At 44.3% G+C, this 17,945-nt stretch overlaps 1 protein-coding gene across 1 annotated transcript in view; it reads right to left on the reverse strand.

Annotated features, from left to right (window-relative positions):
• Positions 1-17,945, reverse strand: part of erich3 (glutamate-rich 3) — a 101,307-nt gene that overhangs the window by 18,006 nt on the left and 65,356 nt on the right. The window contains exons 12-13 of the mRNA XM_043700061.1: positions 14,896-15,453; positions 8,274-8,453 (exon numbers count right to left, since the gene is read on the reverse strand). Of these exons, the coding sequence (XP_043555996.1) occupies positions 8,274-8,453; positions 14,896-15,453 (738 nt within the window). The remainder of the gene's footprint in view (positions 1-8,273; positions 8,454-14,895; positions 15,454-17,945) is intronic.

The following is a 17,945-nucleotide window of genomic DNA, read 5'->3' on the forward strand; positions in this document are numbered from 1 at the left end:
GGGGGGCTGGAGGGGGTTAGAGAGACGGGGAGGGGTGTAGGGGCTGGAGGAGGTTACAGAGATTGGGAGGGGGTCTGGATGTTGGAGGAATTTGAAAACCCAGAAAAAACCAGTACAATAGAGTGAGGTGGAGTTGCTTGGATAAATGTGATGAATTGGCTCTGTCTTCAAACTTTGGTTTTCTGCCTTTTTCGCAGACAACGTCAATCAGTGACACAGAGGGTTTGGTGTGAATGGGATTGAATGTGAGTGTGGAGAATGTAGGTACAGCTGACAAGCTGAAGATTATGAAGTGTGTGAAGTTGCAGGAATATCCCTCTATTTCCTGATTATTGAATCTCCTGTCACTATCCATCTTCTCGATGCCTTCCTGCCCCCTGTACAGTGTGGGCAGCCACGGTGCCATGGACTTGCCTCTGGTCATGAGTCACATGTTGTGAAAACATTCTTCTCATCTCACTTTTCCTTTTGTTATTTGTTATTTTAAATACGTCCTGTGTCCTCAAACCACTACCATTTACAAGTTTCTCCCGAATTGCTGTCGAACCCCTTCATAAAGTTGAACACCTCAACCTAACTCCACTGAACACCCCCTTCCTCTAGAAAAACCGTTCCAATTCTTTAATCTGTCAGTGTGACTGAAGTTCCTCAGGCCTGGTCACGTTCTTGTGAATCTTTACTGAACAGTCTCTTCACATCTTCAATCTGAAAAGTAGTGCCCACAGTGATGATGCTTTTCCTTTAACAAAGTTAAACACACAGGCTACGAAATGTCTCAGTTTCAATGGGTTTGTGGGCCAGTTTGATTATAGCTAACAGATACTGCCTCAGGCAAAAGCCTTTCAATTCAATTTTTAAAAAAGGCCTTGTACAGTGAAAGGGGAGTGGCCAGTTCTCCCAGCTCAGCTTCTCTCTGGTTTGGTCTGAAAGCAGTCAGGCAGTGTTTGAGGCTGCTGATCCCAAGAAACAGCTACATGAACAGGGTGTTCCATGCTAGCATCTCTCTCTCTCTCTCCTCCTCCTGTAAGACCCTGGGTTTGACTTTACCTTTTGTGCCAAGGGGTGTTTATTGGGATTGTTGCAAGTATTTACATCAGCAGCATTAAATTGGTATAATCAGTTGGGTTCTCACATAGGTTAAGTTATTCAGTATTCTGTTCTCTTTGTTTTTGTTTCATTCGGTAATCTTGTAAATAAATTGTTTTGTTTAAAATGAAGTGGTTTGACCAACTGCGTCCCTCCTGGAATATCCATGTTATACCTGCTTAAAACAACTAGCAAAGGTAGGGGCCTGGCTACTTTTTTTAAAGATGGAAACAGTATGGAGACAGGCCATTCGGCCCAACAAGTCCACACTGACCCTGCGAAGAGTAACCCAACAAGATCCATTTCCCTACCTTATATTTACCCCTGAATAATGCACCTAACACTATGTACGATTTAGCAAGGCCAATTCACCTGACCTGCACATCTTTGAATTGTGGGAGGAAACCCACACAGACACAGGGAAAATGTGCAAACTCCACACAGACAGTTGCCAGAGGCAGGAATCGAACTCAGGTCCCTGGTGTTGTGAGGCAGCAGTACTAACAGCTGAGCCACCCTGCTACCCCTGGCCTAGTCCATAACACCAAAAATACTCACATTTCTCTGCAGTAAAACACAGCAGCCCCTTGTCTGCCCAGTCTCCCAACTTGTCTGTGTCCTCTGAAGGTCAGAGTGCATTCCAGTTTCATATCATTTGTAAACTTTGTAAGTGCTCCCTCTATACACAGATCTGGATTGTTAATACACATCAGGAAAAGCAAATGTCCCAACACCAACTCCTGGGGACCTCCAGCATGACCCTTTTCCCTGATCTGAGAAACACCCATTGCTATCACTTGGTGTCCTGTCACTCTGCCAACTATATATTCGTGTTGACATTCGCTTGAGCTATCACAGTCTGTTGTGTGGCACCTTTACAGGGGAGACGATGGCCCACGGTATTATTGCTGGAGTATTAATCCAGAGACCCTGATAATGTTCTGGGGACCTAGCTTCAAATCCTACCAAGGCAGGTGGTAGAATTTGAATTCAATAAAAATCTGCAATTAGGAATCTAATGGTGACCGTGAAACCATTGTCGATTGTTGGAAAATCCCACCTGAGTCACTAATGCTCTTTAGGGAAGGAATCTGCCATCCTTACCTGGTCTGGCCTACATGTGACTCCAGACCCACAGCAATGGGATTGCCTCTTAAGTGCCCTCTGGACAGTTCGGGAATAAATCATTGGCCAAACAGCAACACCCTGATCTCATGAATGAATTTTAAAAAGTCCACATACACCACATCAACAGCATTGCCTTCATCAATTCATTCTGCCACCTCTTCAATAAAACACTCCAGCAAGTGAGGTAAACACAATTTGTCTGTGTCATCAGCAAACATAGATGCATCACCCTCTACCTCTTCATATTGATAAAGAATACCTTTGTTCAAGTACAGCCACTGTGTCACAACAAAATGGGGCAACCAATTTTCACACAGTAAGTTCCCATGGACTCAAAAGATTAAAAAAAATACAAAATAGACACATGGAACAAAAGGACATAGGGATCCGGTAGAGAAGTGGAGTGAGATTGTCATCTTCTGGAATGGTGGAGAAGGTAGAAAGAAAGTCCACACCGGCCCTCCGGAGTAACCCACCCAAACCCATTCTCCTCTGACTAATGTACCTAACACTACGGGCAATTTAGCATGGCCAATTCACCTAACCTGCACATCTGTGGACTGTGGGAGGAAACCGGAGCACCCGGAGGAAACCCACGCAGACACGGGGAGAATGTGCAAACTCCACACAGACAGTCACCCGAGGCTGGAATTGAACCCAGGACCCTGGTGCTGTGAGCCACCGTGCCGCCCACTTATTGTCAGTTGAGGGAGAAAATATTGGTCGAGGAAGAGAAATAAAAAAATGTTAACTGATCTTCCCATCACTGTACATCCCATCGCCATCATTACTGAGGACAAGAAACCCTTCTTGTCTCAAATTGGTTATTTAACTCGGGAAGGGAACAGAGCAATCATGGTGAGAGAAAGGATAATGTGACTTTTTTTATTAACACTCATGGGTGTGGGTGTCACTGGCTGGCCAAAACTTATTGCCTATCCCTAGTTGCACTTGAGAAGGTGGGGGTGAGCTGCCTTCTTGAATAATTGCAGTCCATGTGCTGTAGGTAGATCTCCTAATGAGAAGCAGTGGCATACTTCCAAGTGGGAATGGCGAGTGGCTTGGACGGGAACATGATGTTTCCATCCCATTGCTGCCCTCATCCTTCCGGATAGAGATGTTTGCAGGTTTGGAAGGTGCTGTCTAAGGAGCGTTGATGAATTTCTGCTGTGCATCTTGTAGATAGTAGACACTGCTGCTGTTATTGGTGGAGGGAGTGACAGTTCGAGGGAGATGGTGATGTAGTGATAATGTCACTAGACTGGTAATCCAAGAAGGCCAGTCTGCTACTTTGGGGACACAGGTTCAAATTCCTCGCACAGCAGTTGATGGAACTTACATTCAACTGTAAAGAAAAATCTACAATTGGAAACTAGTCTCAGTAAAGACAGTATGAAATTATAGGTTACCACATCTGGAGCATTGTTTGCAGTTGAATATAGTTTGACGAGAAGGAATGCAGTGAAAGTTCACAAGACTGATCCCTGGAATGGTGGGATTGTTTTCCAAAGGGAGATCAAGGAAACAGGTTAAAAGCAAATTACTGCGGATGCTGGAATCTGAAACGAAAAGAGAAAATGCTGGAAAATCTCAGCAGGTCTGGCAGCATCTGTAAGGAGAGAAAAGAGCTGATGTTTTGAGTCTAACTGACCCTCGAAACGTCAGCTCTTTTCTCTCCTTACAGATGCTGCCAGACCTGCTGAGATTTTCCAGCATTTTCTCGTTGGGTTCAAGGAAACAGGGTCTGCATTCAATAGAATCAGGTGTGATCTCCTGGAAATCTTGCAGGAAGTATATTTCCCTGTTTGTGGGTGGCACGGTGGCCCAATGGTTAGCACTGCTGCCTCACAGCGCCAGAGACCTGGGTTCAATTCCCACCTCAGGCGACTGACTGTGTGGAGTTTGCACATTCTCCCTGTGTCTGCGTGGGTTTCCTCCGGGTGCTCCGGTTTCCCCCCACAGTCCAAAAACGTGCAGGTCAGGTGAATTGGCCATGCTAAATTGCCCGTAGTGTTAGGTGCAGGGGTAAATGTAGGGGAATGGGTCTGGGTGGATGCGCTTCGGCGGGTCGGCGTGGACTTGTTGGGCCGAAGGGCCTGTTTCCACTCTGTAAGTAATGTAATCTAAAAACAGGGAGAAGACTCAGAATAAGGGAACTGAGATTCACTAGGCAGGTTGCGAATTTTAGAAATTCTCTGCCCTGGGGGCTGTGGAAGTTCAGTCGTTGTGTATGTTTAAGACATAGATTAATAAATTTCTTAATAATGACAACAGATTCATGGTCATCATTAGATTCTTAATTCTATATTTGCATTAAAGTCAAACTTCACCATCGACAAAAGGGTAAGGTGGGTTTTGAAACCAGAATATTACCTGGGTCTCCGGATTAATAGGCTAGTGATTAATAGGCAGGGGTTGGTGTGGGAAAATGGCACTGAGTTAGAAGATCAGCCATAATCCAGTGGAATGGCACAGCGGGCTTGACAGCTGAATCCCAACTCCTACTCCTCATGTTCCTAATCTATCTGTTCCTGGAAATCTGCCTTCCTTACCTGGTCTGGTCTACATGACTTGAGAACCACAAAGCAGTTGACCCTGAAATGGTTGAGCAAGCAACTCATTTATAACATAGGAACAGGCCATTCAGCCCGTTATGCCTGCTCCCCCATTTAATACATCCTTGGCTGATCTCATCTCGACCTCAACTCCACTTTCCTGCCCACTCTCCCATTAGTAATTAAAAATGTTTCTGTTTCCTCCTTAAATTTCCTCCACATCCCAGCATCAGCCGTGATCTGGGCTCATGAATTCCACGATCCTTTGAGAGAAATGTCTTCGCCCAGAGGATAGTGAGCCTGCCAACAGGAATTCACCGCCACAGAAAGCATTCGAGGCTAAAACGTGAATTCATATATGATTTCAAGAAAGAGATAGATAAGAGTTCTTAGGGTAAATGAATCAAAGGAAATGGGGGAAAAGTGGGAACAGGTTATTGAGTGGGATGATCAGCCATGATCGTAATGAACGACAGAGCAAGCTCGAAGGGCCGAATGGCCTACTTCTGCTCCTGTTTTCTACATTTCTGTTTTTCCTTATCTATCTTAAATTTGCTATCCCTTAGCCTAAAACTATGACCTCTCATTCTAGATTCATCCACAAGGGAAAAGACCCACTACACATTAACATTGTCAATCGCCTTCAGCATCTTATGGACAACAATTAGATCTCCTCTCATCTGTAGAGTGGAGGTCTAAACCCTTTCAGCCTGCTCCACTATTTTATATGATCATGGATAATCTCACTTTGGCCTCATCATCACTTCCCTGCCCGCTCTCCATAACCCATCAACCCATTACTGATTTAAAATGCTTCAATCATATGAACTTTCCTCATTTTGCTGATCATTAAATATAGACTGAATTGCCCTGGAATACCTTGGCAAACCATGTCACTAGATCTGGAACACAAGCCTTCAGTATTTTGATGGAATGTTGTCAGGGTCCATGGCCTCTGTAGTATCCAGTGTCTTCAGTTGTTTGACACCATGAAGAATGTTAGGTAGCAAAACATTTGATGCAGTTTCACCTGGCAGCCAGTGTACCTCACCATTGTATTGCAAGGCTGAGAAAGCTTTTGGCCCTATTGCCAGAAATGGAATAGATTCAATCCTGATCCAAAAACTCAAAACCACTCTCCATGATGTGATGCAGGTCATCAGCAGAATGGTATTCAATTGCAACTTATAACCCCATGGCCCAAAATATTCCTCATTCAACTGATATTATCACTTCCTCAATGTTGAGATTGCTTATTCTGGAGGGACTGGGATTCCCTGTTTTTTGTGCTCTAATTTTCTTTTGGAATACCACTTGCTGGTAGAATCTCTTACATTCCTATGGGTGGCCTGAATCCAGTCTCAATTATCAGGCTCAGGACAAGCCAGGGGCCTTGCAGAAACAGCCTCTCCCTCACTGGGACTCAATACAAATCCATTATCCCCCGGAGAGAAACATTCTCCCTTCCACGGGCTTAAGTGATGGACTAATCACCTTGGCGAGATCACTTCAAACTGTGGATTTGTATATACTAAACAATAACCAAGTGAACTGATTCGATTGGCTAAAGGCTATGTCCTGGTATCTCAGGATTGGAATGCCAGTGACCTTAAGAGGAAGAGACAGGAAAGTGGAAGTGAGGATTATCAATTAGCCATAATCTCACTGGAAGATGGGCAGACTCAAATAGTCAGCTTCTGCTCTCCATCTTTGGGGAGGTCAAGATAAATTATCCACTTGGTGTATCTGGCTAAAGATGGTTGCAAGCCTTTCCTTTTGTACTGATGTGATGGAGTCCCCTGTGATTGAAGATGGGGATATTTGTGGAGTCTCCACCTCCTGTTAGTGGTTTAGTTGTCCAGCACCATTTATGTCTGGATGTAGCAGGACTGCAGACCGGAGATGCAATCTGTTGTCTGTGCTTAGCTCTGTATGGTGCACACTGCTGCAATGATTAATGGGGAAACATACTCCTGTGTTGTAATGTCAAAAGCCAACACCTGCCTGGCACTGATCCTGCCACACTCTCCTGTAATCTGCATTGAACCAAGCTTAATCCTCTCGTTGATGATACTAGTTGAATGAGAAATATTTTGGGCCATGAGCTTATAAATTGCAATTGAATACAATTCTGCCGATGACTTGCATCACATCATGGAGAGTGGTTTTGAGTTGTTGGATCAGGATATAATCTATCCCACTTCGCACGTTGACAGTGCCATACAACAGGATGCAGGGTATCCTCAGGATGAAGAAGTCTTTGTCTCCACAAGGACTATGCAGTGGTCACTCTTACCACTACTATCATGGGCAGATGAATGTAACAGGTGAGTTGGTGAGGACAAGGTATGTTTTTTGCTCAATAATTCCCTTATCAAGTGCAACAATGTCCTTTAGGATGTGACCATCTCGCTCAATACAGATGCTAATAAGCCAGACTTGGTGATGGGAAGGGAAGATCCCCACTCTCAGTACATTGCGTGCCCTTGCCACCTTCAGTCCCTCCTCCATCTGTTGTCCATAATGGAAGAATATTGGTTCTAACATATCCTTGTAACGTTTACACACCCACATACATTTAGGATTTAATTTAATTGGATGTAAGTCAGCTCCTCTTCTCTCCCTTGAAGATTTTCACTGTAGCTAAGATAATGACACAGTTGAGTGCATTCCTCATACACTGAGTTAATATGTCAAAGGCTCAGTGTAGCCAACTGGTCAATGTATGGCTTCTGCTGAAGGTGCCAGGTGAGATTTAGGAGAAAGTGAGGACTGCAGATGCTGGAGATCAGAGTCAAGTGGGGTGCTGGAAAAGCACAGCAGGTCAGGCACCATCCTAAGATGCTACCTGACTTGCTGTTTTTCCAACACCCCACTCTTGAAGAAGAGATTTATGCCTGTCAACTTCCTAATGACCTGAGGAGATAGGACAATAGTGTGAAGATGATTAGGTCTACAGTTACACATTAGCACTCTGGAAGTTGGAGTGCTCCTTTCTCAGGTTCTGGATGCCCGTCATGCCATAACTGAATCAGCAAAATGCTCCTGACCAGGAAGCTATGAAGGTGGAGTTCTCTCGACAATTTGTTGAGGCAGCGTTGAATGAATCAAGTTACTCCTAGGAAACTCAGAATAGCACTGTTCATTTCCCTGTGCGACCACTGCTGAAAAAGTCATTGGGTACGTAGAAATAGCTGTAAGACTCATAGTTCCAGGGCCCTTTAGCTAATGTTTATCTTTCAATTTCACTAAAAGAAGATTGAAATATCTAATGAGTATTGCATGATCTTACTGCGTGACAACTGTTTGTCCTGAATCCTGACATGATCATAGTGACTGTATTTTCAAACTAATGACTGTAAAGTGCTTTGGGATATCATAAGGCAGGGAAATGTTGATGTACAATTGCAAGTTTGTTCTTTTCATCATTCATCACTTTGCTGAATAATTCAGCTGTATGCAATGTGATCCTAGGCTACACAGAAGGTAAAGTGTGCAACTTACTCTCCTGCCTCTGCACGGATGCTCTCTCTGTATCATCTCCACTTGCCGTCTCATCCTCCTCCTCAGTGCTGGAATCACTGGGTTCGGGCTCCGAATTACAACACCTCTCCTCTTTAATGGCATCTGCGATTTTCTCCTGAAGAGATTTGCGCTCCTCTGTAACATCGAGGGACAGAGTGGCTGGGGGAGGGAAGGCAGCCAAACATTGTTCACAAATGCAGTGGATAACCCAATCAGAATGGCGGGACCAGTGCAAGGTGGTAGGGGGGGCGGAGGAGGTGGCAGTGATGAAAATCGCAAATGGAATCACAAAAACAATGCAAAAGTGGAAATTAGCAATGACAGCCAATACTTAATGTGGTTTACAAGAGTTTAAAGAAACAATGCAAATCATTCACCTGTACATCATCAAACAATGGCACACCGATCATGTCAACGGGAATTTCCAGTTATGTAGAGCACCTTTAACAGAGTAAAACATTCAAGGTGCTTACAGTTGTTATCAACAAAATTTCACAGGGAACCATATATGGAGATGGAAGCACAGGGTGACCAAATCTTGGTTAATGATGTAGGTCTGACAGACTACCTTAAGGAGATGAAGAGGTGCAGGACACTGACATGATACATGACAACACTCAAATGCATCAATGCAGACTGGCCATGCATCATCCAGTGTGGGCACATGCAGCAATAACAGAGAATGGGCAGCAGATCAATGCACTGATTTCTACATATTTTCATAGTTTAGTTGAATTTCCACAAGTTGGGAGATTAACTTCAAACAGTGAGTGAATAAAGGGTCAGTTACTTTTGCTGCAAATTAGAATGGAATCTGACAGTATAGGAGACTGTTTAGTCCACCATGCTGCTGCTTGACCTTTGCTATCTAATTAGGACCCCATATTCTTTCCACATTTTCTTGCAATTTTATTTCTTTTCCAGTGTTTCCCGATTCCCTGTGTGAAAGTTCTGATTGAATCTGCTCCCACCGCCCTTTCAGGCAGCACCTTCCAGATCCCAACAACTCACTGTGTAAAACAATCCCCCTCCCCTCCCCCTCTGGGGCTTTTCCCCGATTCTCTTCAATCTGTCTCCCTCTGCTCCCTCACCCTCCTGTCCCTGAAAACACTCTCTCCTGATTTACTCCATCAAACTCTCTCCATGATTTTGAAAACCTCAGTTAAATCTCCCGGAACCTTCTCTGGTCGAAGGAGAAGGATCCCAGCTTCTCCAGTCCCTCCACATTCACTGAAGTTCCTCATCCCTGATCCCATTCTAGTAAATCTGCTCCACACCCTCTCCTCATCCTTCCAAAAGAGCTGGGCCCAGGATCAGACATAAGAATAATCCAGCTGAGGGGTTGGAAGTGACTTGGAAGTTTAGAAATGACCTTTTCACTTGCGACTATTATCCACAGTTTGGCTGTGGCGAACGGTGATCAGGTGAGGGAAAGACTCAGTTTGAATGTATACCTGCCTCATTCCCACTCCACCCATGCTGCTCCCAAGTCATTCGCGGGTAATGTGCTGCTTCATTTTCTCAGATTAACGTTGAAGACTCCTTTTTCAGTCAAGATCCACCATGAATTAGCATCACCAGTAGATAAGGAGACACACCATTTGAGGAACTGGTTTCAGTTTTGGGCCCCGTACCTCAGGAAAGGGAGACTGGCCACTGGCCTTGGGGCCTGGGGGAGAGCAGATTCACCAGAATTATCCCAGGGAGGAAAGGGTTAAATGATGAGGCCGGGTTGTACAGACTAAAATTACGTTCTCTTAAATATTGCAGACTGAAGGGTGATCCAACCGTGGCGATTAAAATTTACGAAAGATTGTAACTATTTCCTGTGGTGGGAGAAAGAGTCCAAGACAATGGGCAGAACCTTCATATCTGACCCAGGTCATCATCAGGAAGCACTTCCTCACACAAAGGGCAGGGAAATCTTCAATTTGCTCCTGCAAAGGTCTGCGGATGTTGGGAGTCTATTGGAGCCATCAAGACTATGATCGACACGTTCTTGTTGGGTTTGGGTATTGGAGAAAAGGAGATTAAATGGAGGTCAGGTGCAGATTAACCATCATCTAAGCCGAACGGTGTAGCAGACTGGAGGATCTGAATAGTCTCCTCCTCTTCCTATTTTCTTAGGAAACGAAGCTGTGGAGAATATCCTCAAGCTTACAGGAATAGTTTGCATCAAAAGTACTTTACCCAATCCTTTCATTGTTCAGCAGTGTTCTTTGTATGTTGTGTGTGTTTTTTTAACATGAGAATTTTCTCATGTCACTCAATAATGAGAGGGCTTACATATTAAAAAGGCTGCAATTCCATTCACATCCACCCAAAGTTTACATTTATTGCTGCATCAGAAACAAATACAATCAACTTTGTTAAGACAATAAATTTATATGTGATAACTATCTCTGTACCTATACAAGCACACACTGACAGACGTGCACACACAAGCACACTGCCACGCACACACATGCACACAGTGCAGAACCCCCTTTATCCATTCCAATTAGTTTTCAATATTATCCCAGGGTCAAGTCTTGTCCAAGGATTTTTTGGTTTTCCAACTCTCCTTTATGAAACAACTGAGACAGTTTGATCCTGAGCTGGACAAGTTAGCGTCACCCCAATCTGTGCAGCACTAGAATCTGGACTTTCTGCATTTGACCCATTTCATTCGTTCGCAGGATGCGAGCGTACTGGTTAAAGTTGGTATTTATTGCCCATACCTCGGTTACCCCTTGGGAAGACAGTGGGAAAATCTTCTGGAGTTTGTACTCCAGAGGATCATTAACAACTGCAGTCCCATTAGGCCAGCTTGGTTAGAGTGGCAGATTCTCTCTCCTGAGGACCACTGGGGAAAGCCATGGTGCTTGTGGTCATCTTGACAACTTTCAGGTTATCAGATTATCTCAACCTCAATTCGCAGCTTGACCTGGTGGAATCTGAGCTCCCAGCCTTTGGCTCCATCACCATCATCACATCAACCAATGGGATATCAAACAAAAACCTGCCATCTACTCAACAGATAATGGAGGTTCAGCTGTCTAATCAAATGATGGGGGACAGCATCATCATGTACACACACATTACAGGAACAAAAAACAACTCAAAATATGAGAAGTGAATCACTGATACAGGACAAACTGGATAGATGAAAGGTAAAGCAAAACACATCAAGGAGAATATAAGTAAATGGCACAGTGCACCTGGTCTGGATACAGTCTCATACTGTACAATGTCAATGTGAATTGTGGCTGTGGTTATCTGATAGAAATCTAACGGTTTGGTTGCTGCAATTTAAAAGCAAGGGCTCCACAGGTCTGATTACAATTGCACTGCTATGTCTTTGTTACCCAGATGTGGAAAAGCTGTTACAAACCAGCCTGATATTCCTGGTTCATATTTGTTCTATTTCAAGATATGACTGTGGAATCCCAGACTGTTCCGTGCTCCTTAAAACATTTATCCTTTAAATCCAAGCTCGTTGTTTTCTCTCCCCTCTCTGAACTCTGCAGAACATTGTGCTGACCATGGTTTCTCAGTTCAGCTGAGCAGCTTTGGGCTAGAGATTCATCACAATAATTTACAATTTATACACAAAACATCACAAAAACATCCCAAACAAGAGGGACAAAGGACCATTTTCAGCAGGGCAAAGGAACATCCGTTCAAATTCCTGACGGGGAGCTCTAAGATATGGAGGAGATCTTTGAAGGAAATGTAGCAAGATGGAGCATTTCGCAAGGACAACTTCTCAAGAGAGCAGCAGCAGGAGGGACCGAGCACTGGGTGAGTGGAGGGAGATACAGGGTATGGGGAAAACGAGGTGGTGGAGAGAGAGCGAGAGCGAGAGAGAGAGCGAGAGAGAGCGCGAGAGAGCGCGAGAGAGAGAGGGCGAGAGAGAGCGCGAGAGAGCGCGAGAGAGAGAGGGCGAGAGAGAAAAATAGAGAAAGACACACACACACACAAACAGAGTGTGAAAGCAAATCGAAAATAAGTGGGGAAGAGATGGGAATGTGGGAGGGACATAGGAAGAGAGGGAAGTGGAGAGAAAGAGGGATCAGAGAGGAGAGGAAGTGTGTGGGATGGAGAGGATGAGGTAGAAAGGGGTAAAAAGGGAGAGGAGGAAGAATAGAAGACCAGGAGGCAGATAGAGGGATGGGAAAGAGAGGAGTTGGGAAAGACGGAGAGCAAGAGGAGAAGGAGGAAGGTGAACATGAATGAGAGATAGGAGAGAGAAAAAGAGCCCCATATAGGAGAACTGGAATGGGCAGGAAGAATGATGGAGTGAACAGAGAGCTAGAGGGAAGAAGGAACACAAACAAGGAGGAAGGGAGTGAGGGAGAGGGAGAGGGGGATGGAGGAGGATCACAAAGACCCAAATGTGCACCTCAAACCCGATGCAGGATGAAAGGTGTTCATGTATTTAGTGGTTTATGAGGCAGACGAAGTACATGTATAAGTCTACTTCCATAGAAAGGTTTTCTTGGAACAGGTTTCTGGCCAGTCCCACAGGCTGTAGTTTGAGAGGACACCTCTCCACATCAGGCCTGGCTGACAAGGAAGCGGGCGGCACAGTGGTTAGCACTGCTGCCTCACAGCTCCAGAGACCCGGGTTCAATTCTCGCCTTAGGCGACTGACTGTGTGGAGTTTGCACATTCTCCCCGTGTCTGTGTGGGTTTCCTCCGGGTGCTCCGGTTTCCTCCCACAGTCCAAAGATGTGCAGGTCAGGTGAATTGGCCATGCTAAATTCCCCATAGTGTTAGGTAAGGGGTAAATGTAGGGGTATGGGTGGGTTGCGCTTTGGCAGGTCGGTGTGGACTTGTTGGCCCGAAGGGCCTGTTTCCACACTGTAAGTAATCTAATCTAATCTCTCCCACTCTTCTCTCTTAGCATTGGTATGCACGGTAAGGATTTGCAGTTTGATATTCAACCTGTTTGGTCAAGACAGAAATGCACCTTCCAGGGACATCAAGTCTTCGAGAAAGACTTGAACTTGGTGTTTTTAACCGAGAGGCCGGGATGGTAGTTACTGCAGTACAAGATCTCCCTTCAAACCCAGGCCCCAAATTTTACTGCACTTATCATTTAGTTGCAATTTCACAGAAAAATAGGTCATATGTTTTCCTCAAAATTTACCCTCAGTTTAGTGTCTGGAGATCCAGATTAACAGGATCTAAAATTGCAATAAGATGACATCTACTGTGAACAAGCTTGTGGGTTACTGGGGGCCTGAAGGTCGGTACATCTTAACGATGAGAATACAATGTTCAACTCTCACTACCTTCTGGTGCTCGTTTGATATAGTTGTTAAATCTGGGCGAAAAACAGCTCAACTCCTTGGTTGAGACGATAGAGAAATTAAGAACTCCAAACAAGAGTCAGCCATTTGGCCCCTTGAACCTTCTCTGCCAGTTAATACATTCCTGACTGGGGTAAATGTGGCCCAAGCTTCATTTCCCTTTGTCTCCATGTACCCTCAATATCCTTGTTGATCAAACATCTGTCTAACTCAGCCAGTGACAGTCAGAGAGAACAAATTCCTCACCTTCATCTAAAGTATGAAGCCCCTTACTTTGAAACTGTGCCCCCTTGTTATAGAATGCAAAGAAGTTCAAACAAACATGATGGGTCCGTGAATTATCTCCAGGAATGCTCGTTTTTGCTCAGTGTTAAACCAGGGGGATTAAAACACAAGAACAGAAATTGCTTGACAAACTGTTCTGAAGAAGTGTTACTGAACATGAAATGTTAAACTCTGACAGATGCTGCCAGACCTGTTGGGTTTCTCAACATTTTCTGTTTTCCATTTTATATTTCCAGCAGTTGCAGTGTTTGGCTTTATTATTCAAGGGGTTACAAATTGGTTTTGAACAGCAGTGAACAGTGATAATGAATTGGGGGTTACTCTGCATCATTCACAAAGACTAATCTATATCCTGTTAACTTCAAGGGAGAGCCAAGGCAGGAGGGAGAAAGCAATAGGTAGTCTGAGAATTATACAGAGCTGAGAACAGTACAGCACAGTATAGGCCCATTGGACTCTCGAAGTCGCGCTGACCTTTTATCCTACTTTAAGAACAAACTAACCTACATAGGCCATATTTTACTGCTGCTGTGGTGTAAAGTATGTGGAGACAACAGGATAGCTGTAAAAACAATTACAAGCATGATTGCTGCACAGTGAAATTGGAGCACATGGTGACAGGTGAAAGGGAGAAGGGTTCATACTGAACAGAAATGAACCATTTAGGCCAAATGGCCTGTTTCTGTGCTGTAAGGTCTGCATTGTAATCATCAAGAACTGCTGCACTTTCTATGAGATTCACCACAGCCCCTTATACAAACACGCACAAAATTATTGGTCACGTTCAGCTCAAGTATTTGCAAACACAATAGGTCGGTTCTCCCATTAACGCACACACAGGGAAGACTAAACACACCGTGCATCAGTTTTAATTGACATGTTGTAACTGCATCTCTTCAGAGTTGGCTTTTCTGTGTTGGAAATGCAGCCAAGGTCAACACTGTAACTAAAAGGGAGCAGAGAGCTGGGACAGTACATGCATGTAGAAAGGCAGCACTCGGGAGTCTGCATTTACTCACCAACAGATCTCCCAGACACAGAGAGCTCCGCAGTGCACACGCTCACCTCACTACCTCTCAACGCTACGTCTTTGGAATGTCTGTCGTGAACTCCCACAGTTACTAAAGGTTCTTCATCTGTTTCTGCACCTTCCTTGCTGCTCTCTGCATTCGCACTCGTCTCCCTGTTAGCTTCAATTCCTTCATCCGTTCCAACCTTTTCTTCAGAGCCTGTGGCTGCTTTCTGTAGTGATTGATCCTCTCCCCCTGAAGACTGCATGATTTTCTCCTCAGAATCTACTTGACCCTCAAGTAAGGCCTCTGCTCCTGTGACTTTTTCATCCTCCCTCCCTATGTTATTTACAGTTTTCACCTCAAAGCTCTCCTGCTGGGATTCTCCAGGAGCTGCTCCCAGTTTTTTGGCAGTCATGTGCTCCCCCTCATCTTCAGAAAGGGTCAATCTTTCCTGCTCTTCATCATCAGTCTTCTCCTCTTCCAGTCTTTCACCACCAGATATTTCACTGCTTCGTGGGGAATAAGATGAACTTTGTGACGACCCTCCTGATCGAGACAATTCCTCTGCTCAGGCAAATGTAGAAAAATATCACAAATCATTTAGTACATTAAAACCAAAAATTCATATTTATATAGTCTCTTTCATTTATCGCCCATCCCGAATTGCCTTAGAGAAGGTGGTGGTGCCTTCTTGAACCACTGCAGTCTTGTTTAGTTTGGGGTAAGCACAACACTTGCTTTGGAGGGACTTCCAGAATTTTTACCCAACACCACCAAAGGAATGGGATATTTCCAAGTCAGGATGGTGTGTGACTTGGAGGGAACTTGTCACCAGTGTCGTTCCTGCATATCGTCTGCTGTTCTCCTTCTATTTGGTGAAGGTCATGCCATGGTTCTGGAAGATGCTGTCAGAGCAGCCTTGGGGAGTTGCTGCTGTGCATCTTGTAGATGGTACACACAGCTGCTATTATACATCGGTTATGAGGCAAGTGAACAACTGAAGTAATGAGTGGGGTGACAATCATGTGAACCTCTCTCTCTTGCAACAATGAAGCACCCCAAGGTGATTCACAAAAGCATAAACCAGACTTAATATGACACCAACAATGAAGGACAGATAAGCAAAACCAAAACGTTAAAATTATGTTGAAGGTTTGTAATATATTATTGTTAATTGGGAAGGTGGATTCTGAAGGAGAAGTAAATTGGCTTTTGTTCATAGTTTTTTGAGAAAGAGACTCTTTTTTAAAATGAGATTAGAACAGTGAACTAATGACATAATTTCCAAGAAACCATATGACTTGGATTAGCAAACTACCTGGGGACATAACAGCTGAAGTGTGCTTACTGACTGGAATCAATACAAGAACCATAGGGGCAAAGTGATAGTGTCCCTGCCTCTGAGCCAGAAATCCCAGGTTCAAGTCCCACCTGCTCCAGAGGTGTGTAATAACATCTCTGAACAGGTTGAGTAGAAAAATAGATGAAATCATAAAGATCAATGGAAAATCAGATGGCCAGGGGCCTCAATCAGGTTTCAGCTGAGACAAAAAGATTCCTGCCAGTAGAAGGACAGTTTGTTTGCTGAAGTCTCCAAGGGATAGTCAATACATTAGAGTCGGCTATCCTGGGGGCAGACAGTAACAGAGAATATCATATCCGACAAAAGTCCGAAAGGCGACACTTGCAATCTCATCAATTGAGCAAGAAATTAAAGAGCTAAGTAAGGCCTGATCCAACATTGGGGTTGAAGGTCTGTCAAGGATATTGCTGGAAAAAAAGTGTTCATTTTTTCTTTTCATTAAGTTATTTTATATTTATATTTTATATTTTATATTAATACCAAATGGAGAGCAACTAATATTGGGGAAGCTCATGAGGACAGAATGAGACAAGTGCAGATATTGTACATGAAAGTGGGACTGGAAAATGGGCAGGCAGAAGGACAGTGGGAAGTCACTGCACTAGTAATCTGGAGCTTCTGGTAAATGTTGTGGGAACATTAGGGGCGGCACGGTGGCTCAGTGGTTAGCACTGCTACCTCAGTGCCAGGGATCTGGGTTCAATTCCGGCCTCGGGCAACTGTCTGTGTGGAGTTTGCACATTCACCCCGTGTCTGCGTGGGTTTCCTCCGGGTGCTCCGGTTTCCTCCCACTGTCCAAAGGTGTACAGGTCAGGTGAATTGACAATGCTAAAAATAGTCCATAGTGCTAGGTGCAGGGGTAAATGTAGGGAAATGGGTCTGGGTGGGTTACTCTTTGGAGGGTTGGTGTGGACTTGTTGGGCCAAAGGGCCTGTTTCCACACTGTAAGTACTCTAATCTAAAACATGGTTTGATTTCTACCATGGTAGGCAATGAAAGTTGAATTCAATTAAAAAATCTGGAATAAATTAATGACGATGTAACTGTTCATTAATTTTTAAAAAAATTTCTGATTCACTAATGCCCTGCAAACTGTGCCAGTATTTTAATGTATGGTAGTGATGGCTCTGTAGGTCATGGTGTGATTCAGAAGGTTGGAAGTTTAAGCATCATGCAAAGGTTCTCAGTACAAAATCCAGGGGCTGGCACTCTCAGTGCAGTACTGGACAGCAGTCCTTTAGCACCGACTCTCCAACATTGCAGCACTCCATTTCTGTTTCACTGAAACATACAGGACTCTTAAAGACAGGGTTAATGCAGAGAGGATGTTGTCCCTCATGGGAGAGTTCAGATCCAGAGGGGACAGTCTCAAAATAAAGGGGCATCAATTTAAGACTGAGATCAGAAGGAAGCGTTTCTCCAAGGGTGTTGAGAGTCTTTGGAATTCCTTGCCACAGAGAACTGTGGGGGCAGAGCCCTATAAGACTGAGATAGATCAGGAGGAAAAATCAAGGAAAATGGGAAAAGGGATGGAAATTAGATATCAGCAATTTCAGAACAGTCATGATCAAGGACCAAAAATCCAACTCTTCTTCCTACTTGTTTTGATTTTACTGACTTGCTGACAGTGCAGCACTCCCTCAGCACTGACCCTCTGACAGTGCAGCACTCCCTCAGCACTGACCCTCTGACA

This window comes from Chiloscyllium plagiosum, chromosome 11 (genome assembly GCF_004010195.1).
Source record: "Chiloscyllium plagiosum isolate BGI_BamShark_2017 chromosome 11, ASM401019v2, whole genome shotgun sequence".
In the NCBI taxonomy this organism is placed as follows: domain Eukaryota; kingdom Metazoa; phylum Chordata; class Chondrichthyes; order Orectolobiformes; family Hemiscylliidae; genus Chiloscyllium; species Chiloscyllium plagiosum.